The sequence below is a fragment of the Labrus mixtus genome, chromosome 1 (genome assembly GCF_963584025.1).
Source record: "Labrus mixtus chromosome 1, fLabMix1.1, whole genome shotgun sequence".
Classification (NCBI taxonomy): Eukaryota; Metazoa; Chordata; class Actinopteri; order Labriformes; family Labridae; genus Labrus; species Labrus mixtus.
The window spans coordinates 28,709,901-28,733,440 of record NC_083612.1 but is presented as its reverse complement, the minus strand read 5'-3'; the positions used below and the strand labels follow the sequence as shown (position 1 = coordinate 28,733,440).

Below are 23,540 nucleotides of genomic sequence, written 5' to 3'. Positions count from 1 at the left end.
AATGTGCAAAAACAGAGTTGTAGATGGTTGTAAATTAAATATGAAAGATTAAATGTAAATGTGCAAAAACAGAGTTGTAAATGGTTGTAAATTAAATATGAAAGATTAAATGTAAATGTGCAAAAACAGAGTTGTAAATGGTTGTAAATTAAATATGAAAGATTAAATGTAAATGTGCAAAAACAGAGTCGTAAATGGTTGTAAATTAAATATGAAAGATTAAATATTTAAAATTGAAGATACATTGAGAAAAAACATAGGGCATGCAGTTAAATCATTTACACATACAGCCTATCGATGCATCTGGCAGTATTAATGTTTAACCTAGGACCATCTGTAAATATTACTAGGACACCTCCCAGACCGTGAGGGGCAGCACCAGGCCGTCGCTCTGTCTGCTCTGCCAAAAATAACGCCCGCGAAGAAGAATTGGAAGGAGCACTGTCCACCCGTGGAAATGGCGCTCAGTGGCGTCGGAGCCTGAAGTCAGAGCTGCTATATCAGTCTCCGCTACGAGGACTATTCGCATGGGTTGTACGTGAAAAACTATCGGATTATGAGCGAGAAGAGGAGAAGTGGAGAGATTCGTTAAATAAAGCCGTGATCACCGTGCAGGTGAGTGTAACGTTGGTATCAGTTAGCGGCACATTGCATCACGTTTTCTAACAGAGCTAACAGAGCTAACACTACTGAACTGTGTGTTTAATTCACCATTAAAGCCTCTTTAACAGAACATTGCTCTGTGCTGATGAATAAGAACTGTGTGATGTTTTAGCCTGTAGCTTCAAGCTAGTCTGTTTCAAGTTGTCTGTATCCTAAACTTCTGAATTATCTCTTCAATCAACTAAAAACATGTAAAGACAAGACTCCTCCTGTGAGTCTTAATGTTTAAATACAAGTTGATTCTGGTTGTCAAATCTAAAGTGTATAACGGAAACATTAACGTACACACTTTGCTAATATTAACGCTACAGCGACGTTACCGAAAAGTAGCAGCTAGCAGCTAGTTAGCCACCAGGCGGTGCTTTCACCAGTGATTACCCGGAGATCTCACACACATCACGGCTCACTGCTGACCAGTGTTGTAGTGGGTTTGCTGTTAAAAATCCAATAATTGAACAGACTAACTACCTGCTGTCATCACACAATACCAGTGCTCGTGTTTGTGTGCAGCTAGGAGAGCTAGCTTAACTGTGAACTCAGATAAACTGTAATCCTGCATGACCTTGCAAGCTAACTGTGTAGCCTGCTAATGCAGTGAGGAACTCCTCTACTAATCCTTATTCAGGTCTAAACAACAACAAGACCTTTATAATGATACAGTGATCAACGTCAATATGCGTAATATTGTGCAAAGAAAACAATCTGGGTTTGTTTACATTATGCCAAATTAGCTCCATGCTAACACCTGCAGCTGGACTGTGTTGATCATGAGCTAATGGACGAGCTAACTGTGTGGCCCGTTCACTAATGCAGAAATACATGTTGTCATTACACCTGAGAGTACTTCTGAGGGAGTTATTGGTGGTGAAACAGGGAAGTTAGGCTCCAGATTTCACAGGTTGTCACTTAAACTTTTCAAATACTGACACACGTGAGTGACATGTGTGAGGTGAGGAGAGATGTGAAGTCTCTGTGACTAACCTGCTCCAGTGTGGGGACGCCTTTAGGTGCCCACATGTTTAGATAGTTTTTATTATAATGAATCTGTATGTGCAGTCTGACGTTATGGCATGTGGCTGCGTAGTGACAGGACTGTTGCGCGGGAGTTCACTTGAATCCACTGTGTTTTCTCCCCGTGGGCACAGAGGGCAGTGTTGTGTCCTTTTGCCAATCTGAATATGTAGAGCTCGTTTCTACTGTAGTTTGAGTTGGCCTTGAAGGTTCCCCTGTGTGAAACGTGCTGCTGTAGATAATGTTATCTTTTAGGAACACAAGTGTGAGGGACAGCGTAAACAAACACATTCTGTCCATAATAGTTAATAACATTACAAGAATAGAATGTCTTTATTGTCATTATGTACAACGAAATTATTTGGTTTCACCTTAAAGTGCGCACACATACAAGCATCCACAGCTAAAAACAACAAAAGAAGAAAAAAAAAAAGGAACTCTCATTCAGGTAAGATGGGCAATGTATGGTAGGAGTTATATACAGGTAGTAGCATAACAGAATATAAATAGATATTTTAGAAATATAAAATAAATATTGCACAGTATGAAATGTAAGATATTGCAGAAATATAAAATAAATATTGTATGTATATGTGTGGTGAGGGTGGGACGGTCAACGCATGTCCAGGTTCAGTGTGGTACAAGAGATGAACACAAATATAAATACACACACACAGCAGGGTAAAGCATGATAATGATACTACCAGAAAAAATACATCTTCTATGAGCCAACTATTTAAAGCACAAACTCCAATTTTTAACGTTGAGTTTTAGTTATAGGGGTCTTTTTTTTTAAACAACTTGCAAATGTTAAGGATTGGCATTTAAGGTGTATAATGAATTGTTAAGGAGGATCTACAATGGGGCTGCCAGTAGCTGTGTTTGCCTGCAGCCAATTTAATTAAATGTAATTGTTTTTGAATTAAGTGTTTTGTTTTAATTTTGTTTTGTGAAAGAGGGGCAGATTAGTCTTCTTTCTGCTCCTTTTCATTCAAAATTTGAGATTTTATGTTTGTTTTTCTTAACTTTATTGTTTGTTTGAATTAAATAAAATTTACCCAAAAAAAAAGAGGGCCATATGTAATTACATTTATTTGAATTAAAAAACTTTAATACTAGAACTCAGAAAAGTTACAACAGTAAAAGTAATGACACCTGCTCCCGAATTATAGTTAAGCTTTAGTCTTTATGTTTTTTCTAGGTCTGTAAGCATCAGGTTTGTTTTCAATGAGAAAGATTAAAATAGAACCACTTTGGAGGGTTATTTCATTGATGATATAAAAAGTGCTTTCTTCCAGCTGTTTATATCATAACATAATCTCACAATCCACATCCGCAAACAAACAGATGTGTTGCAGCATGTCATGGGTTCTTGATTTGAAGGCAGTGCAGTCGTAGCCCCAGTTGTCAGCAAGTTTGCTGACAGCACATTTCCTGACAACTGGGGACACAACTGGGGTTTGAAAGATAGACCTCTTTTGTTCTCTAACACCCAGCAGACCAATTTCAGAGAAGGAGGAGTGTATTAAGAATATGGCAGAGGTTGTTATTATTCTTATAGATGTTTACTTTGTAAGCAGGTATGAAGGGCACGGTGATGTACAACATAAAATGGTTACTTAATGCTCTTTCTAACTTTCTGTTTGTCCCATGTTGTCTTTGTTTATGAATGCAGTGAAAAATGCACAACCTGACTGCCCGGGTCACCAGCAGCCTGCTGCCTTACCCAGCAGTTACTGTAGACGCTCTGGGGGAAGATGAGATCACCCTAGACTCTGTGCTACATGGGAAGTTCACCGTTGGTAAGCCTGTTTGTATGAAACAATTGTAACTTCAACCTGGGAAGACATTAAGTCAACTATCCATCCATCTATTAAATGAACTCTGTATCACATGTGTTGCTGCAACAAATATAATGCTTTTACAAAACACATCTTCTCGCTGGAAGAGTACAACAGAAACATTGATCTAACATGACCTTTAATACATCTGATGACTGTCATCTGTTAAATCTGAGATTCATTTTTTGCGATCTCTCCGTGAATAAAACATTTGAACACATTTCCTAGTTAACAGTCAAAGGTTAATGTAGAGAATTGATGAAGTGCCATTGTCAGTACTTTGCTCAACCTGTCTCCAAAGTATTTTATGGTCTATTCATGACTTGTAGGAGAAAAAACTTTCAACTAATTATGATTGCAAAGGAATTTAGACCAGAGGTCTGGATCATTTTTGTAATTACTATTTTTCAGCAGTAGGCCTGTAATCATTGAACATGTTGCCAAAAGTATGAAGAAAAAATCAAAACTGCTCAGTTTATTGGAAATGGTTTGTTTTACTTGACTTAAAAGTCAAGGTTAAAAATGTAAAAAGGTATATTCATTTAGTGACACATAATTCTCCTGTATTATAAACTGAAGTTTAAGAGTAAGCAGAGCTTGAACAAATATCTGCAGGTCATTTGTTATCCACTTAACTGTGTTTCTTTTAGACCAACTTTTTGTTAACTTGTGACATAGGTTGCAGTTCTTCATCATCTTGTACTTTTAGATTACTTAAAATAAATAAACCTACTACAGTGTTGATTACCTTGATCATAACCCTCTCACTTCCTTTTCCTTGCTGGGTGTGAAGGTCGCAGCGGGTTGGCCTGGCTGGCCTGTGGCCCCCATCTGGAGGTCGTCCATGCAGTAACAGGAGAGCGGCTGTCTGCGTACTGCTTCGGTGGTGGAGGAGAGCACCCACCCAGTGTCCTAGCTGCCAGGGACTTCAGCTGGCTCAAACGGTCAGGGCTTTGTTTTCTCTCTTTAACACTCTGATGTGGATTGTAATCAATAGAAACAAACCATGTATTGCTATTCCAACTTGAGATGATTGTTAGCCTACGACTGTAAGGATCAGCTTTAAGAGGTCAAATAAATATTGTTGACAATGCAGAGGAGACAAGGAATGTTCACTCCTTCACTTTTGTATTTCACAGGTCTGGATTGCTGGTAGGCCTGGAGGAAGCAGAGGGCAGTGTGCTGTGTCTTTATGACTTGGGACTGTCCAGGGTGGTCAAAGCTGTGGTAATACCAGGCAGGGTAAGTTTGAGTCACAGTCTCCTCACCTAAACCAGACATATCTCACAGAGTGCTATTGCACAGCGAATTATGATGAACACAAAAACTGAAATAAAGCCAGCATACAAACGTTTAGGCACTCAGATTATAAAGAGTTAGGCATACTATGACAGAAACTACACAAGTAGTTTGATGTAGTAATTTGTAGTTCTAAAACATTTCAGTGTCTGTCAGTGTCAGGAGGTATTGAGGAAGAGATTGATTATGTGAAAAAACATCTGATATACCAATCAATTATAATTGAAGTGTTTGAGTGGTTGCATAATCATTTTTCAGGGTTATAATGGAGAATTGATTCAGCATGCTGATACTTTATCTGATTTTTCCATAACATAGCAAAGTGTTCTATCAAATCCTCTCTGTTGTCTAGATAACAGCAATTGAACCGTTGGTGAGTTATGGCGGAGCAAGCACTTCAACCCAGCATCTTCACCAGAGTCTGCGCTGGTTCTTTGGCATCGCCGCCGTAGTAACGGACCTAGGCCATGTTCTGCTTGTGGACCTCTGCCTGGACGACCTGTCCTGCAGCCAAAGTGAACTGGAGGCTTCAGGTGAGGACACTGCTTAAGCGTTTGAATGTTATATGCTAATGTACATGTTCTTTTGGCTTTTTTCTGTGTTCTTCCTCTATTCTACTCTGTTTATTGTTTATTTTTCCTCTTTACTCCCAGACCTGCAGGTAGTGACCAAATCTCCTTCGGAGATCCCCAGACTTCGAGAAGTCAGCACCAGACAAGGCAGACATCTTTGTCTCCAGCTGAACGCTCCCAGTGGAGTGGGAGCCACAGCTCTGCAGTACATCTCCAGGACCAACCAGCTGGCAGTGGGATTTTCTGATGGATACTTACAGCTGTGGAACATGAAGGCGCTGAAGAAGGAGTCAGTCCTTGTTTTTCTTCTGACTTTCTACATATTGTGAAAGTGGGGAAGATAGATAAAAATGGATTGAATTAAAATTAGGCCACATTCCATTATTCTTCTCGCCCTGGCTCTGCCTTCTCTGACCTCTTTCTAACGTGCTCTCTTATCTCATGGGGGTGATTGGGAGGTAGAGCGGGCAGGCTAACCTGGTGGCGCTCTAGCCTAAACTAGCTTCCCACCCTCGCTCTGCCTTCCCCTGTTCTCTTTCTATCATTCTCTCTGCAGACTCTCCTTACTGTTTTCTCTCTTTGTGGTTGGGATGGTGGATTTCTTTACTGGGCGCTTGTCCTTTGATTGGACATCTTGTATCTTATTTTTATTTCAGATGCCTGTTTATTTGCCTAATTATTAGTTTGTTGATTTGTGTATTTGTTTTTACTTTTTAAAAACTTTTTTTAAAAATTGTCAAATGTAACTTGTTTTTGAAACTTTCTATATAAATACAGTAATTATCTTTATTATTATTATTATAACTTTATATGTTTATTATATTGCTTTGAAGTTTCTTAGAGTTTCTTAAAAGAAAGTGGATAGTTATTAAAGAGGTCTTTGCTCCTTATAATTCAAAGGCTGCATTTAATACAGTCTTCTGCACTGGTAGGTGGATTTGAAATGTTTTGGAATCACTGTTGGAGTTTATATTTTTGTGTTAATTCTGATTTGTTTGATCGTACATAGATACCACTCCCAGTTGGACAGTGGCAGGGTGCCCGTTCACGCCTTCACCTTCCAGGAACCTGAAAACGACCCCAGGAACTGCTGCTACCTCTGGGCTGTTCAGTCTTCTCAGGACCTGTAAGCCTTCCATATAACAAACACTACATACAAGCAAAACATGGTTTATTTTTGTTTGTTTGTTGTTGTATTTTTTCCAAGCTCTTATCTTGTCTCCTCTCACTCCCACACAGTGAGGGAGATATGGTCAGCCTCCGCCTGCTTCAGCTGGCGTTCAGTGAAAGGAAGTGTCTCGCTTCTGGAAGGATCCTCTATGAGGTCTGTTGTGCCCTACAAGCCTGCAACAATATGTTTTTCTCTCTTCACTTGAATTTAATACCTCTATACGATGCTTGCCGGCTTTAACTTACTTGGTTGAATCTCTGTCATCATGAACTTTGTGTTTCTCAGGGTCTGGAGTATTGTGAGGAGCGTTACAGTCAGGACTTGAGTGGCCCAGCCTTCCCTCTCAGGGCCCAGGCCACCAACACCCGTCTGCTGAGTTGCCAAACCATTGAGAAGTTCAGAGCTCATCCTGACAGAGATGACAGCATGAATGAAGGTAAGAGGTTTTATTTCACTAGCCAGTGGAGATCTGATTATGTGGGAGACAAATAAGTGTTTTTTTGTTGTTGTTTTTTGTATTTAAACTGGAATGTTTTGTGCTTTGATATTGCAAGCAGATTATGAAGAAATGTTCTACTCTTTGTCTCTTCACCACATTTCTTTCCCATCGTCAGTTGCCTCTCCAGACACCAGTGTGTCTATCTTCAGCTGGCAAGTGAGGGCATACGGGCAGGGGACCCCATCTACCTACATCGGGGTTTTTGACATCAACCGATGGTACCACGCACAAATGCCAGACTCCTTAAGGTACAGTGGAGTTGCAAAAAGAAAAGTTTTTTAAAAGGAAATTCTCAACTAATCATTTGAACGTGTACTTTAAAAACCATGATTGTACAACGAGCAGGTAAAGATAAGCTTATAATGAAGTTAACCGATCAGAAAGGGGACAGAAATATAACTTTTTAAATGCTTGGAATTAAGAAATGTGTGAAATAATTAGCTGGTGGCACAAATGTTCAATGCAAAGTTATAATCAAATACATTCTCCATGTAGTTGGATAAAACACAAGACAGAGTTCTTCTAGACTTACCACTTAACTAACAGTACACAGCAGAAGAAAAGACGTTGCATAACCTCTCTTTGTTTTCATTATTACCATTAGTTATTGTGTGTAAGACAAAATAATGTCACAGATGAATTAGGTATAGATACCAAAGGTTTGCTTAATGCTTGTTGATGTTTCGACACAACAGCAGCAGTGCGGGCTGTTAGATATTTATTGTGTCCTCTTGTCCTCGGCTTGTTGTAATCATAGCATGTGTTACTGTGACACTGCATTTCACTTGTGTGGTGGTGTTCTTGTTTTTGTCAGAACGGGGGAGTCTCTTCAAAATTGTCCCTACCTGGCGGTCTGGTCTCTGGACTCCGTGGTGCAGATGGTGTCTCAGCACCTCCTCCTGGATGTGCTGGTGCACGAGCGCAGCCTGAGCAGAGGCATGCCCTTCACCTGCCCCCCATCAGAACAGTACTTTAACCCCACCACATACAACTTTGGTATGTATGAACACAATGTACAACAATGTGATCTGATGATGGATATATCTTTTGTTTAACCACTGTGTACTGCTGTCACCTATTTATACAGCTTAGAAATAAGCATGTACAAACATGCATAGGTTTGTAGTTGTAATATAGTTTTACTAAAACATGTTTTTTCTCTTTATGTAACAGATGCTACCTGTTTGCTCAACTCCGGAATAGTGCACTTAACCTGCTCTGGGTATCAAAAAGAGGTGAGGTTCTCTTGTTCATAAGCTGACTGTAAAACACTGACAGCTCTGTCTTTGCGTTTATAAACACTCTACATAAATGTTGTTTTAATATGGATATATTTTATATATTTGGATGTAGTCTCATGATGTGTATCACCTAGGCTGCATAATAAATGAACTACAGTATTTGAAATTGAATTGAACAGAAAGTAAGCTTGTTTTGCACCTAACCAGCACCTCGATATTATCATTCATACACAGACACTGAGCTTTTTGAAGAAAGCTGCCCCTTGTTCCAGTGACATCATCTCCTCCAGCTACTCTCGCTGCCTCATGTCTGGCCTCCTCTCATCGCGCCTGGCTGACACTCAGGCCTCCAGCCTCTCTCAGGTACAAACACATTCTTGATGACATACTGTATTTCAGGCCACTGTTCATCCTGCTTCTGTTTTCTCTATTATAGTTCCCCTCAAATAAAATCATTTATTCCATATGAACCATATTAGATTTCTTGTGAAGTTTAGTTGTTGTTGTAACTTGATGTTGTCCTGCAGGAGGAGCAGCTGGATGCCATCTTGTCCACAGCGGTAGAGACCAGCTCTTTGGGACTGATCACTGGCTGTATCAAGCAGTGGACTGCAGAAGGTGTGTAGTCTCACTTGGAATTGCCGTCCATTTTTTCCCCTTAAATTGTTTGTCTGTTCTCATTGTGGTCATGCGTAGGAGGAAAATATGTTTGCTCAGAGTCCCCACCTAAACATATAAAGTACTTTCCTCCTCTAGATACAACCTGCAGTCGACAATAATACTTAAAATTCTGTCCCCATTAAACAGAACAACCAGGCTCTGCTCTGAATCTGCGCTACATCCTGGACTGGGCCTGGAACAAAGTAGTACAGGCAAAGGAAGAACTGGATGGAATCTGTATGTTTTGATTTAATTAATCATCATTTGTTCTGTGATTTTAAGTGTACATAATGACAACCCTTCCTTTGGCTACTCAGTGATAGATTTGAATTTATGAGATCAGATATGTTTGTATAAGCTTTGTGTAGGCTATATTAACTCTTGAAGTTGATGAAAACTACAACTTTAAATACATAATGCTATTTAACCCTTTAACCCCTGAGGATTTAAATTGTTGACATTTTTCCATGTCTATACTTCCTGAAGTTTTTTATAGACTATTTCTATACTTGATTTTTTTTTTTTTTCTGTGTCCCCTGAACCCGTTTGTTCTCTAGGTGCACCGCTGTTTGACAGCTCATCCAACTTCACAGACCCTCAGACGCTGCAGCTTCTTCAGCACAGCCAGAGGCTGCTCAGTAACCTCAGCACCATCTTCCACTGTCTGCTCAGTGAAGCTCAGGAGCTCACACAGAAAGGTGCAGCATCAACACACCTGTATTCACATGTACACATGTCATCTTCCTATCAGGAAGCTGTCGTACTACTGTTTTCTGTCATTTGTAGCCATTGGCTTTAAGCCTTGTAGTGATATTTTCAATTTCTGTGTAGGTCTGGTGGGTCTGATGAACAAGAACATGGTGTCCAGTCTCATTTCCAAGTACGCTCAAGTGGTGCTCTGGTTCTGTCGTACTGGTCTACTGCCCGAAGGATCAGGTAAAGTGCTGCAGGGATCAACAGGATCTAGGGAACCTTGTTATTATTTTTATTATTAGCAGTTTCTTCAGTCAGTTAATAAAGTCAACTGTATGTAATGATTTACTTTTTCTCTGTGAATTGTATCCGCCCCTTCCAATCAGACGATGACGCTCTCCAGATCTCCAGGCCTTTCTACACTCCCTCAGTCATCGGCAACTATTATACGATACGCAGAGAGGAGCTCACCAGGCTGGCTAAGTGAGTAGTCTTCTTGTTTGAAAGCTGCTAAATCTTAAATCTAGTCCAAGTGAATAACTTCAGCTAAACCGTGTATCCTCACACTTCTTGTGTCTCATATACTCAACAAGTGATCAACAAGTTCCTAAGATGTTACAATGAGATAATGCTCTCTCTGTTCTCTCTCTGTCCTCGTGTGATTGATGTTGGTGCTGACCCTCCTGTGTTCCTCTTCAGGGGCAAGTGGTGTGCAGACTGCCTGATGATTGACGGGTTGGTCGGCCAGTGTGGTGATCGCTTGACCAACCTGTGGAAAAGGGATGAAGGCGGTACAGGGCAGTACCCCCCACCATCATTGCATGTAAGCGTTCCAAATACTTATTTTAGACCTTCTCATCGGTGTCACGTTGAGTTTGCACCTGTGGCTTTTTGGCACAAGGAAAATAATTGTCTCGTACCTTTTGATTCACAGGCCTTGTTGGACATTTATTTACTGGAAAACATTGACGAAGCCGCCAAACATGCCATTGTATCCTTTGCTCAATAACACTCCAATGTGAAGTCTTCTTTGTCTCGGCTCGTATTTTTTTCCCTAACCTCAAGGATAACATATTCTCTTGAATACATTATTTTAGAATGTACAGTTCTACACTAATGTTACAAACTTTATTTTGTAATCCTCTAGCTATGATTCCATGATACCTGGTGTTGTGATCAGAGTCTTATAATTGATCATGTATTCTTTGTTTCTGTTTAGAAAGGTGTCAGTTGTCGTTTGTAAATTTGTCTTTCTGATCTCAAATCCTCCAAACTCTCTTTGATAGACTAAATTCAATATTCTGTGCATACATTATGTGCCTTGACTTCTTGTCCCAGGTGATTTACCTTTTGCTCGATGTCATGCACTCCCTCCCTAATAAGGAGGGAGCATCAGTGGAGTTTTTCCCCACAGCTTTTGCCATTCCCATCGGACTGGTGAAGCTCGTACAGGGCCTCTGGCTTCTGGACCATCATGACCACCAGGTACACATGGATTGATCTGTTCCTGACTTATTGTTAACTTAGGACTTACATTTGGCTATTACAACTTATTTTGATTTACTATGATATTTGCTTAACTTAAAAAAACCTTGTGTTCTTCTGTGTCTTGGTCAGAGTTCATTCGAGCTGCTCCTTCATCCAGCATCCTCTCAGTGTCAGTTTAAGTGGCAGCACGAGCGGGTCCTGCAAGCTCTCATGTGCCAGGGTCAACACCCAGTGGCACTACGATATTTTCAAGTCACAAAACCCCCAATTTCCTCCACTGCCCAGGCCAAACTCTGCCTGTCTGTCCTGCTACACAACAGGTAAGAGAAAATCAACTCTGTGGACTCCTCTCATTAGAAACAGTGTTGGAGTTTTGTAATTGTGAAACAATGTCAAGAAAAAAATCTTTTTTTGACAGCAAACTGTTGCTCCCTTCTTCCAGGTGTCTCATCGAGGCGTGGTCTTTACTTCGGCAGCACTCTAGTCGTCTCAACATGGCCGAGCTGATGGGTTTCCTGTATGAGAGCTGCCAGGAGCTGGGCCTCATCAAGGAGCTGCTCAAACTGCCCCTGGGCCTCGCTGAGCAGGTAGGACAGATATAAGTAAACACACAGTTAGTTAAAGACAATGCAGTTTGTACATTTATATATAAAGTCAATTCACAAACCCGTGTTTGTCTATTCTGTGTTTTCAGGAATGTTTGGAGAAGTTTCTCCAGGGGACCGGAGGTCTCCAGAACCGAGAACTGCTGATGGTTCATTACCTCCAGCAGGCCAACTACATTCCTGCCCTCCAGCTCAACCACAGCCTCAAACTGAACCTTGTGGTATGTTTGGCACATTTAAATATTACATGTTTAAACGCCACATATCCATTAAAACTATTGATTTTATAGAGAGAAGACACTTTTTACGATTAAATGTCCTCTTTCTTTTGCTTTTGTTCTTAGAATGAGCGAGACCCAAAGCTTAAAGAACGAACAAACACCAGGAACTCGATACTGGATCAGTACGGCAAAGTTTTACCCAGAGTTCAGAGGAAACTGGCGATGGAGAGAGCCAAGCCCTACCAGCATTCCTACGCCATCCACAGAGAAGGTAAGGAGAGGTGCTCCATCACCTGTGTCTGTAACATATTACTCATATAGTCACATTCTTCTTTGATAATAACACCTTCACACTGTGCTCCAGTCTCTCGGCCACAGCCACTATCAACCATCACCAAGCGCACCGCCAGTGAGAAGGTGATGTCGAGGGCCGGCTTCATCAACAATCTCCTGACAAAGATCGAGGAAGTGTGGTTAGGCAAAGGAGAAACACCGCAATCCTCACCAGCAAAGAGGTGAGCACAGAAGTCACCCAAATAGAACCTCAGGGTTTATTTTAAATACTGAAGTATTTGCTTATAATGCTATTTTACCTCTAACCTCAGGGCTGCTGATGTTAAGAGCCCCAAGTCTTCTTCCTCGACTCTTCCTGACCCCTTCCTGGGGACTCCGATCACTATGACCTCCAAACGGAAGTCAAGGTACTGTCCTGAGTGAGACGTGTCATAGACATTTGTGTGAATGCGAAAGCAAACCAAAAGGAGTTTATTAACTATATCATTTTGACTCCTGAAAGTTGAATTACTGGTTTTGGTGGTTAAACTGGATGGATTTCACATGGATTTCTTTTTACTCTTACCATACCCACGTATTCTAGCAGTCTGATCCTTTGTGTTGTAAACATGCTACATGTTTTATTAACTATAATTAAATGTTCATGAGCCTCATAACAAGGCAACCACATAAAGGTATTAATACTTTGTTTTGAGAGACATCAGCAGTAACCGTTTCTGTAGTCTCTATTTAGAAGTAGATGATGTGGTTAATGTGATAGCAAACTGTGGACTGCAGTAATTCTAAAATTTACATTCCAAAAAGCTACATGAATAAACAGCAGAGTTCTGTTAAGACAGAATCTTAAAAGTCATGGGTGGTCCTCATCTTCACTGTGTCCCAGGCTCATGGACTTGGTGGTTCACCCCTCCTGTCAGACCCCCCGCCCTCTGCTCAGCCCACCCAGACCTCCCAGCTCCTGGATCTCTCCAAAGAGCACCAACAAAGGGCCTGAGCTTAGTCTTCTGCAAACACCGCAGGTCGTCAAGGTGAGCAGACATGTGCTATTCTCACTAGATTTAAAAAAAACGTAGTATTTCACTCATTGTTAATCATCTGTCCTGGAGCATTTTAATTTGTTACTCACAGTTTTCATGTTGTTCTCTTAGCGAGCTCGCGCCTTGGCGGCCTCCGGTCCTGTGTTCTCAGCCTTCACTCCACAGTCCATCCTGCGCAGCAGCCTGAGGCCCACACCTGTTGCCACCCCCTCTGCTTCTCCAGGACGCTCCCTTACGCCTCCACCTCGCAGCAAAGAGAACCGGATCACCTTCATCGAAGAGGCTGAATCTCCTGAACCAGAGAAGGGCATTCGATGGACTAATGGGGTAAGACCGATGAATAGATCGGGATGATCTGTTGACTGCTGGTTCCCCTTAAAAGAAGTTTAGTAAGTGCTTGATTTGGGGGTTTTTGATTACAGGATGGGTTTACAAATGCATTATAATATTAATATTGAATAATGCAAATACTGCAAATTGTGTTCCATAGGCAAAGCATCGGCTAATATTAATGGAAAACATTGCTCTCACCGATATAAGCTTTCATGTGTGTTTGAGCAAACGTTCCTCTTTCTCATGAGTCTCAGTTTGTCTTCATTGTAAAATGTGTCTCCAACCTCTCTTGAACTGTTTTTCTCTCTAGATGGCAGCAGACAGCGAGATTAGCTTGTTGACCAGAGGCTCTTTGCTGTCCAAGTCCTCCCGTAAGATCTGGTCCGCACAGCCTGCGGAGGAGGAAGAGGATGGAGACGAGGAAGAGGAACAACCTCATGTAAAGTTCTTGCCTCCAGAAGGGGGTATTCCCTCTCCAGAGCTGAGATGCTTCGAGATCGAGCCTTCCTCGCTCAGTGAAGTCGCTGCTGAAACCAAACCATTACACCTCAACCTGAGCTTCGACACCAGCCAGGCATCTCTCCGATCAACCGACACCACCCTGGAGTTCTTTGATGCTCCGCTCTCTGCGGTCCAGGAAGGAGAGGAGGGACATGCTATTTCAGAGGAAGATGAAATGGTAGTGACGATGAACAGAAAAGGACTGAGGGAAGAGGAAGAAGCACAGGAAATACCCTCGCCTATCACAGAGCAAACCCCTCCCCTGACCTCAGAAGATCACACTGAGGATGACGACATAGAGGACACTCCCCCAGTGACGGAAGAGGAAATAGTTGAGGAGGTGATGGAGATTGGTCTTGATCAAGAAGTTCAAAACGAAGAAGTTCTGTCTGAAAATGAAGACAAACAGCATGCCGAGTCAAACAGCGAACAAGAAGGTGCTGCACTTCTTGACCATGAGCAGTTGTCCAGTCTCAATCAAGGTAATTAACGCTCAGATTTGACTCTTATTTGTTTCTTCACAACTTATTATAAGACACCAGCATTAGCACCACAATAAAGTTGATGCTATGCTCATTGCATGACACATGTTTTCCTTGATTAGTTTCTATCCAGGTAACTGAGAGTGAAGAGCCTGTCCCTGAAGTGGAATGTCAAGATCAGCTGCTAATTGCTACAGGGCAGGACGTCCAATCAGAGGCCACAGAACAAACAGAGATAATTGAGCAGGAAGCACCACCTGCAGCAGCTGAACCCTCATGTGAACCTGAAGAGGATCCAGAGCCATCGACAGGTATGAGTGACACACTTCTATTCTGAAAGATGTTGGGTTTCAGTTCATTTTTCTGCCTTTGCTGCAACCATGAATAATTGAGCTATTGTTGGATGATGATTTGTTATTACCAAGTAAAAGATAGAGATGATTTGTATTTGTCTTTTGCCAGCAGATCTGACAGAGTTCGTGCAGAGACATTTGTTTGACATTGATTCGACCTCACTGCTCGCCCGCTCAGGAATCCACGAAACATCACCGACCCTGACAACCTTCAACAAGTATGTGCTACTTTCTTTTTATTAAGAGAAATCGCATTACTTTTTAAAAAAATGTCATATTCTCTGAAAGGTTTTCTGGATAGAATAATTTATCCGAACTTTTAGTAAAACATAATGCCACGTGTCAAAGATTAGAAGTTTGTCTTCTAATTGAATCATTCAGACTGTTTAGCGACCAAAGGAATATTCCAGCCAGACGAGATCTTTTTTTAGGAAGTAATGCTTTGTTATCATTCATTTAGCAGGCAGAACAACACGTTTTGATAATATTTATTTCAAGACTTGGAGCCAACTTAAATGAAAATATCTAATAGGAGCTACTGTGGCTCAGTGGTAGAGTTGGTTATCTGCTTGGCAGTTTGATCTCCAACTCCTGCACACTACATTTGTAATGTCCTTAGGCACCTCACTGATCCCCAAATCTCTCCCAGTGGCCATGCCAGCAGCGTGTGAGTGTGTAAATGGGATTAGTTACTTTACATAGCATCCTCGCCTTTAAGCATGTGAATGGGGGAATGTGACAGGTAGTGTGAAAGTGCTTTTAGTGGACAGAAGACTTAAAAAAAGGTGCTATATAAGAACAGTCCGTTTACCAGTTAGATGGTAGTCTTTTTGTGTTAATTAATGAATAAAACTATAGATATGGAACATGGATTAAAAGTTATACAAATGTGTTGTAGCCTCATGTTTCCTTTTTCTGGCAGTTTGGTGTCTTCTCTGTTTACATGTTTTCACAGTTTAAAAATACCTTTGTCTCTTCCCTCAGTGAGTCATTATGTGAGGAGGAAGAGGAGGAGCCATCCACTGCTGAAGCTCCCCCGATATTAACCAGCCAGAAATCTACTACCTCTGTGACATCCTCTGAGCCTACAGGCACAGACTCCCACTGTGAGGAAGACTGCTAACACACACACACACACTTGATAAACTGTAAAATATAAGATGTCTTTAAAAAGGGCAAAGTGCAGGATGAATGTGTTTATTTATTATATATTCACTGCAATTTGGTGTCAGGTTTCACCTCCTATCACACTTTCTACTTTAACTTCTTTTAACTGCTGTCTGACTTTATCACCTGTTGTCTTCTTCTTTTTTATGCCACTGTCAACTTCCTCTTTGGTCAATTATCTTCCTTTCAGATTAGCCTCATTCATGTTAAATGTGCAAACACGAGGACTCATGAAGAAATGACGCGGCCAATCAAATTGGCAGAGGAATCTATTAGAGCAAGGAAAATGATATATTGCTGTATTGATGTTTTTACCCACACACACTCTGACAAACACACTATAACGGACACGGCATAGTTAACGCTGGAGCTCAAACTGCTCCACTATTTATCTCACACACCCTTTTTCCTTCTTTTCTTTCTTTGTATCTCCCAGCTGTTGTGAGTGTAAACGATAGTGAAGAGCTTTCCAGCCCTGTGTCTGAGGAAGAAGAAGAAGACGAGGAGGATGATGAAGAGGATTCTGATCAATCTGAGGAAGAGGAGGAAGAGGAGGAGGACTCTGGTAGTGAGGTGGAGATCATCGAGGAGGTCCAGGGTAACGGGAGGCTGCCCCCCCTACAACCCAGCACAGTCTTCGTACAACAGGAACACACACACTTTCTGTCAGATCTGTCGGAGCCGGAGGCTGCAGCGTTCTCTCTGATCACACCTGCTGCTGAGATGAAGGTAACACACACACAGCGATTTTTAATCTTTATATAATCAAAAATCATTTATTTTAAGGATAATAAACTTTATTTTATTGTTTATGTATTTTAATAAAAACGGATTATCTGTGATTTTGGACCATTCCAGATGGTTGAGGAGGACTTGGAAGGGGAGGTGGTGATGGTGAGACTCGGGGCGGATGATGGAGGCCTGCTGGCAGATGAGGAAGAGCAAGGGTCATCATACATGGAGCTCAAACCCTCCACCACTCTCCTGGTCCCCCTGGAGCTGATGGAGGGCCAGGACGGTCTCGTGGATGGTGCTCAGCTGGATCTTCCTGAGCTCCAGCAGACCGTGCAAGACGACCTGACGTGTGAAACACAAGGCGGTTTCTCTCTGATGCTGGACGTGGAAGAGGATGGGGACAAAGACGCAGACACCCTACCCATGGAGAACGATCTTCAATCCTCTGAGCCTCCTGCCCTGTCTTATGATGAACTTGTGGCCAAACCCGAGGTTATTCTTTTGGGCATTGATGATCAGGTCTCAGAAGAGGACCAGAGAACAGAGATGGACAGCTTGGGTGGAATTGAGGAAAAGGGACCGACAGAATCAGAGCTTGAAAAACTGTCTGATCAAGCTGAGCTACCAAGTGAATTAATCACAGTAAACCATGAGGCAGAAGATGTTGAAGAAGAGCTGCTAACATTGTCTGAAAAACACCAACCAGAAGGTCTTTCAGAGTCTCTGTCACCTGCAGAGGAAGATCTCCAAGCTGTAATGGATGAAAACGACTCAGTTGCAGACAATGAATCTGTTGAGGACAAGATGAGTGAGGAGAAGCATGATGATGAGGAGGAGGAGGAGGACAAACTATCACCTGCAGAGGAAGAACCCTCGGCTGTAATGGATCAAAGTGACTCCATTGCAGACAATGAATCTGTTGAGGACAAGATGAGTGAGGAGAAGCATGATGAGGAGGAGGAGGACAAACTATCACCTGCAGAGGAAGAACCCTCAGCTGTAATGGATCAAAGTGACTCCATTGCAGACAATGAATCTGTTGAGGACAAGATGAGTGAGGAGGAGAACAAACTATCACCTGCAGAGGAAGAACCCTCAGCTGTAATGGGTGAAAGTGACCCTATTGCAAAGAACGATTCAGCTGAACAGGAGATAGAGGAAGAGGATGATAAACCAACAACTTCTGAGGAAGAACTCCCAGCTGTTATGGATGAAAACGACTCTGTTACAAAGAACGATTCAGCCGAAGAGGAGGATGAACCAACACCTGCTGAGGAAGAACTTCCAACTGTAATGGATGAAAATGAATCTATTACAAAGAACGCTTCGGCTGAAGAGGAGGTAGAGGAGGAGGAGGAGGAGGAGGATAAACCAACACCTGTTGAGGAAGCACTTCCAACTTTAATGGATGAAAACTCTGTCACAAAGAACGATTCAGCCGAGGAGGAGGATAAACCAACACGTGCTGAGGAGCAGGTAGAGCCTCAAGAAAATGGCCCAGTTGTCATGGACATTGAGATCTCCCCCTGTGTGGAGACGACGACTGCTGTGGAGGAGATGCAGCAGGCTGACAAATTCTCTAAAGAGACAGAAGAGCAAATCATTGAGGTTTCTAAGACGGAGAAAGAAACAACAACAAGAACCAGGGGCAAACAGAGAAAACCAAAAGAAGCTGAGGCAGAAAAGCCAACGAAGATTGAAGCTTTGAGCTCTGAGAGTCAGCCAGAAGAGCCGTCTGTGCTGGAAACCTCTACTTCTCTGAGGAAAAAGAAAGCTCCTTCGACCCCAACAAGGAGAACCACAAGAGGCAGGACGGTCACGTTCATCTCCCCTCTCACAGAGGAAGCAGAGGAGCCACAGGAGGACGGGAGAGTGGAGGATGTAGAAATGAGCCAACCGGTACCTTCCTCACCCAGTCGTACACCGAGAAAAGGTAAACAGAGCAAAGACATCAACGGACAAGCTAGCACACCTCGAAGAAGTGCCCGCAAAGCTCAGCAGGGGCCTTCTAATGGTGAAGTGGAGGCCATAGTTTACACTGCTGCTGTGGCATCAACGTCTAAGACCTCGTCTCCAGGCAGACAGCGTGTTTCCCAGAGAGCCGCTTCAACAAGGAGCCAGAGTGGTAGTGACGAGGTGTCTGCAGCCCCAGGGCCTGAAATCAAAGACGAGGAGGAACAAGAGGATGACGTCCCAGATGCAAAGGTTTCTCGACGAGCAAGCTCCAAGACTCCCACACCTGCCAAACGAAGGCTCCCTGAGGCGAACACTCCGAGGAGATCCAGCAGGAGGATACTGAGCGGCAGTGAGGTCGTGCAAACACCTTTAGAGGCTTTGAAAGAAGAGGAGCAGGACGAGGTCTTTGCGTCACCTGTTAAACGCAGCTCCAGGACTCGACAGTCAAACCAGACGTCTCTTAGTCTTCATCCACAAGTAAGGATTCAACTATGCATTTATTTATTTATTTTGCAAGTTTTTGATGTTAGTATTTCATCTGTTATTCATAGAAAAGAGTAATATCAACAGTCATCCATAAATATTTAATTTGACTACCATAAAATCATTTTGAATTTTTCCTGTTTCATCCATCTCCCGTGTTATATGTTTATAAATCATCCATTGCCAACCATTGACGATGTTTAATGATCACACTGGTCAAACTGGTCTCTGTGTCACTTCCTCAGAGTGTAAGAAAGACGGGAAGAGAGACAGTCTCTGAAAACACTAAAGAAAGTGAAGTTCTACACGAGCCTGAGCTGAACAGCCGTGCTGCTCGCACCAACTCACATCGACCCACCAGAAGCCAACTCTGGGATCATCCTGAGGAAGACCTTCCCCTATTGGACTCCCCGCTTGAGGTGGACTCTGAAACCCCTGTCGCAGACGCCCTCATCAAGAGACTTCAGGATGAAGAGGAGAAACAGGAAGGTACGTATGAGGGTCTTCACATACTGAAAAAATAGAATGAAAAGAAAGAATTGATATTTGGACATGTTCAGGAATGAAGTGTAAGTTTGTGTAACACTTACAGGAGGAGTAGTCATCTCAAAGATGGTGAGAACCAGCAAGAGGAGCACCAAGTCGTCCGTGGAGCAGATTCAATCCGTTCCTCCTGAGAAAGACAGTCTGATCCCCGAACAAGAAGAAGCAGAGTCTTGTCCAGACGAGCATTCGTTCATCTATTCGCCCTCGCGTAGAAGAACAAGAGGTGAGCTGTGTACCTCTTTACACGCACGTCCATCACTTTTTATCAGAGACCTATTTATTTCATGGTTGTCGTGTGTGCTGTGTCCGTGTGTCAGCCAGCAGAGCAGAGTCTCCGGGGCCAAGTGAAGAGTTGCCGGTACCGGTCACTCGCAGCAGGAGAAGAGTCGTCAAGGACGCTCCTCATGTAAGTGCTTCAGCTCCTGATGAGAAGTTTCATAAGTCATGTAATCCACAAGCTCCTTTTTCCGGCCAAACACAGAGCAGATGATTGATGTCCATTCTTTCTCAATTTAAAAATGTGTTTTTATTTTTTTCAGGACACAGAAGAAAATGTGGAAGATGAAAAGGAAGCCCCTGCTAGCACGAGAAAAACAGCCAGACGAACAGCCAAGTAAGATCCTGTGTCCTTTTCATATAGAAACAATACAGTGTGATACAGAACATTTCCTCCTGCCGTGCAAAGTGTTCCCTCTAACACAAGATGGGTCTGGGTGACTGAGTGGACCTTGCCCTCTCCCAGACTCATCCCTGTAGAGTGAGAGTCAGGGCCGTTGGTATGGTTCTCTGTGTGAGGAATACTCTCATAATATACAATCAGGACAAAACTGACGATCCTGTTGCCTGAGGAATGATTTCTAATGCAACCCTGATACAAAACAATACTTTATTGTCCCCCAGGGGGGTATCTACAACTTGTAGATACAAAGGATTCAACGCAGATCTAAGTTTTAAGAGTTTTAAGTTTTAAGATTTAAGTCAAATGTTTAGGCGAGATGTTTTCAATGTCATCATTTGTCAAGGGTTGAATCTCTTGTGAGGAACTGTAGTCTTGTGTCGATTCTGGCGCCCCCTGTGGACTAAGCGTTACCTCTCATGTCTTTTTGTTGGTTTTGTCCTGTAGAAGTGTTTATAACAGAAAATGCTGCTGCCTTCTTTTAACAGTCAAATGAATCACTCATCAAGAATCTTAGTCATCAGTATCTGATACCTACACCTCAGCAGATGTTTCAGGCATTCAAAACAAACATATAGAGAAAGTCAATGTTTATACCAATGTTCTCTTATGTACTGTATTTGTAGGTCGGTCAATCTGTATTGATTTCAGTCATTCTTATAACCAGCCTAAAACTCCTCATCAGGGCTTTAATGCTAGTAGTAAACTTTCTATTTAGCTTAATGACAACTAGCACTGTAGTTTGTTCATATTTTGTGTTGAAGAAAATCAGCCCCTGCTTTTTTTCTTTTTCCCACCTTCAGATCCAAAGCCGTTCCTGAGCCGCCTCCCATAGCACAGGTGGACCTGATCTCACCTCTGCCTAGCCCAGTTGATCCACCTCAGCGAGTACAGAGGAGGACAAAGGAGGCAGAGGCCCCCGCCTCCAACATGAACCTCCGACGCAAACGCATAATGGACACCGTTTTCACCAAACCCGTCACACGGAGGAAGAAACTCTGAGGAGGTCGATGAGGAGTAAACCTTTGAACCTCAGTCAGCAGCCAGAAGATTTTAAACAAACTGTTTGAGAAGCTGTCAAATAAAAGTGTATGCATAAACTCCTCCTAACGGTTATATCTCCTCAGATGCCTCGCAGTGCTGCAGTTTTCTTTCTTTGTTGATTTCTCTGTAGGGCAAAGAAATAAAGCAATGTAGGCATGAAAATATATTTTGAGACAAAACACATGGGTGTACAGTGATGTGAGTGGACTATATTTTTGGAGTTTACACAGCACTGTTACAAACTCGCATATTCTCACATCTGTGGCCGTTTTGTGTTGGACATTTGTAATGCTCCTGCTACGATGAAGTCTCTGGCTGTAGAGTGAAATGAGGGAAAGCATCAGTGTGGAGTTAGTAAACCAGAGAGACTGAAGTGAACTTGCCTCAGCTGAAGAGGTTTTATTTACATTCTCTAATATTTTAATTTTTTTCTGCTGATGTTTACTTTTAAGATTTCAAGGCCTGCTGTTTTTTTCTATTTAAGAAGAAAGGCAACCAACCCAGTGGAGACCTGAGGTTTCTACTGATAGATTTGTAAATAGTCTTTTGCTATGTTCCAAATAAAGTTAATAAATAAATCATCAACGAATAATGTTCATTTTGAAGTGTGAAGTGTGTGGATTGCATTTGATCATCTTATCAGACTGCCTATGCCATAGTCTTAAACTTTCAGTGAGTGGGGGGAGATTCTGTGACTGAGACAGATGTGTACGCTTCAGATTTTTGTCTATCAGAGGGATGTTGTATAGTGTGAATGAAAACAAAACTTGCACAGTGGTTTGAGTTGGTAAAATTCCTTTGGGATATGTTAATAGGCTTGTTTAATTAAAATATGGCAAATCCCATCTGACAAAAGGCTATTTTCTGATGAATGTATGTAGAATGTCTTATTTTTGATGACTGCTCTTTGATAAATATGGTAAAGCTTGAATACTTCTGAGTGAGCGTCTCAATTTTATTAACTGTCATAAATGCTCCTTTGGTAGCTCGCTGGGCGGGTGGAGTTACTGAACGACTGAGCCATTATTTCTTTCTGAAACTTTCTTTCATTTGGAAACATTTCACAGACTTGCTGAATTTCGCTAACTTTCTAATGGAAACTTCGGGAAGCTTACTGAAATACTCAGAAACCATCAGTCGGCAACTTTCTGAACAATTCAGAGGCTTTTGTTCTTACATTTTCCAAACATTTCTTTCAACAAAAAAACGTTTTCTTTCTTGGGAAACTCGACTCCTTTCTTTGTCAATCTTTACTTCTGACCTCATCCTTTGTGTCTCAAATATCAGACGAGCTTCATGTTGAAAAGTAAACTTTTTTTTTTTAAATGTCAGTATATGGTTCATGGGACATAAAGCGATCAGGGTGGAGTTTGATTCCAAGACCAGATGAAAATGTTGACAGAAAGGTGATTCTAAATGTGTAACTTCCATATAAATTTGACTCCCTTTCTCTTCTCGTGACTCTTTTATAATTTATGGCGGCTGACAAGGTGAAAGTGAAACCGGCCTTATCTTTAGTGCTCCCCGTCCAATACCAGGGTGGATGGAAAAAAAACAAGTAATAAGCATTACAATCTTCACTTCTCATTTAAAAAGTATGATATGAAGGAATTTTTATCAAACACCTGGTCAATAGTTATTCTACAAGTTTTAAATTAATTTCAATCTATGGCATTTTTAGTGCATAACATTGTTAAAGTTGAGTTTTATGTTTTCAGTCGTTAAACCAATTTGTCTTCCATCTCCTTTTTCTTTAAAGCATCCCTCACAGGCTCATGTGGACTGTGGAGTGCCTGTCAAATTAACCTGATCACGTCTATGTCACAGTGTAACTAGACACAGTCCTGTGTGTGTGTGTGTGTGTGTGTGTGTGTGTGTGTGTGTGTGTGTGTGTGTGTGTCTGTGTCTGTGTGGGTTGTGTGTGGTTGAGGGAGTTGATCACTCAGTGAGCTTATGTCCTGAGCACAAA

At 42.0% G+C, this 23,540-nt stretch overlaps 1 protein-coding gene across 3 annotated transcripts; it reads left to right on the top strand.

Annotated features, from left to right (window-relative positions):
• The first annotated feature begins 440 nt into the window (after positions 1–440).
• Positions 441–22,502, top strand: ahctf1 (AT hook containing transcription factor 1). 3 transcript variants are annotated; one of them, XM_061041059.1, is made up of 41 exons: positions 441–615; positions 3,350–3,476; positions 4,309–4,459; positions 4,655–4,757; positions 5,167–5,347; positions 5,468–5,675; positions 6,396–6,512; positions 6,626–6,710; positions 6,843–6,993; positions 7,172–7,304; positions 7,871–8,052; positions 8,230–8,291; positions 8,532–8,660; positions 8,825–8,915; positions 9,105–9,194; positions 9,515–9,655; positions 9,789–9,893; positions 10,037–10,133; positions 10,350–10,473; positions 10,585–10,641; positions 10,989–11,135; positions 11,268–11,458; positions 11,581–11,725; positions 11,833–11,964; positions 12,088–12,235; positions 12,329–12,479; positions 12,570–12,665; positions 13,142–13,286; positions 13,407–13,622; positions 13,939–14,611; positions 14,734–14,922; positions 15,074–15,182; positions 15,949–16,070; positions 16,568–16,860; positions 16,990–18,207; positions 18,316–19,299; positions 19,551–19,794; positions 19,898–20,074; positions 20,169–20,257; positions 20,391–20,464; positions 21,331–22,502. In XM_061041059.1, the coding sequence occupies exons 2-41, from the start codon at positions 3,356–3,358 to the stop codon at positions 21,527–21,529; spliced, it is 8,070 nt and encodes a 2,689-aa protein (XP_060897042.1). In that variant the 5' UTR covers positions 441–615; positions 3,350–3,355; the 3' UTR covers positions 21,530–22,502. The 3 variants fall into 3 exon arrangements, with proteins under 3 accessions (XP_060897042.1, XP_060897041.1, XP_060897040.1); XM_061041058.1 differs by having other exon boundaries at positions 15,077–15,182; positions 16,990–19,299; XM_061041057.1 differs by having other exon boundaries at positions 16,990–19,299.
• The last annotated feature ends 1,038 nt before the right edge of the window (positions 22,503–23,540 follow it).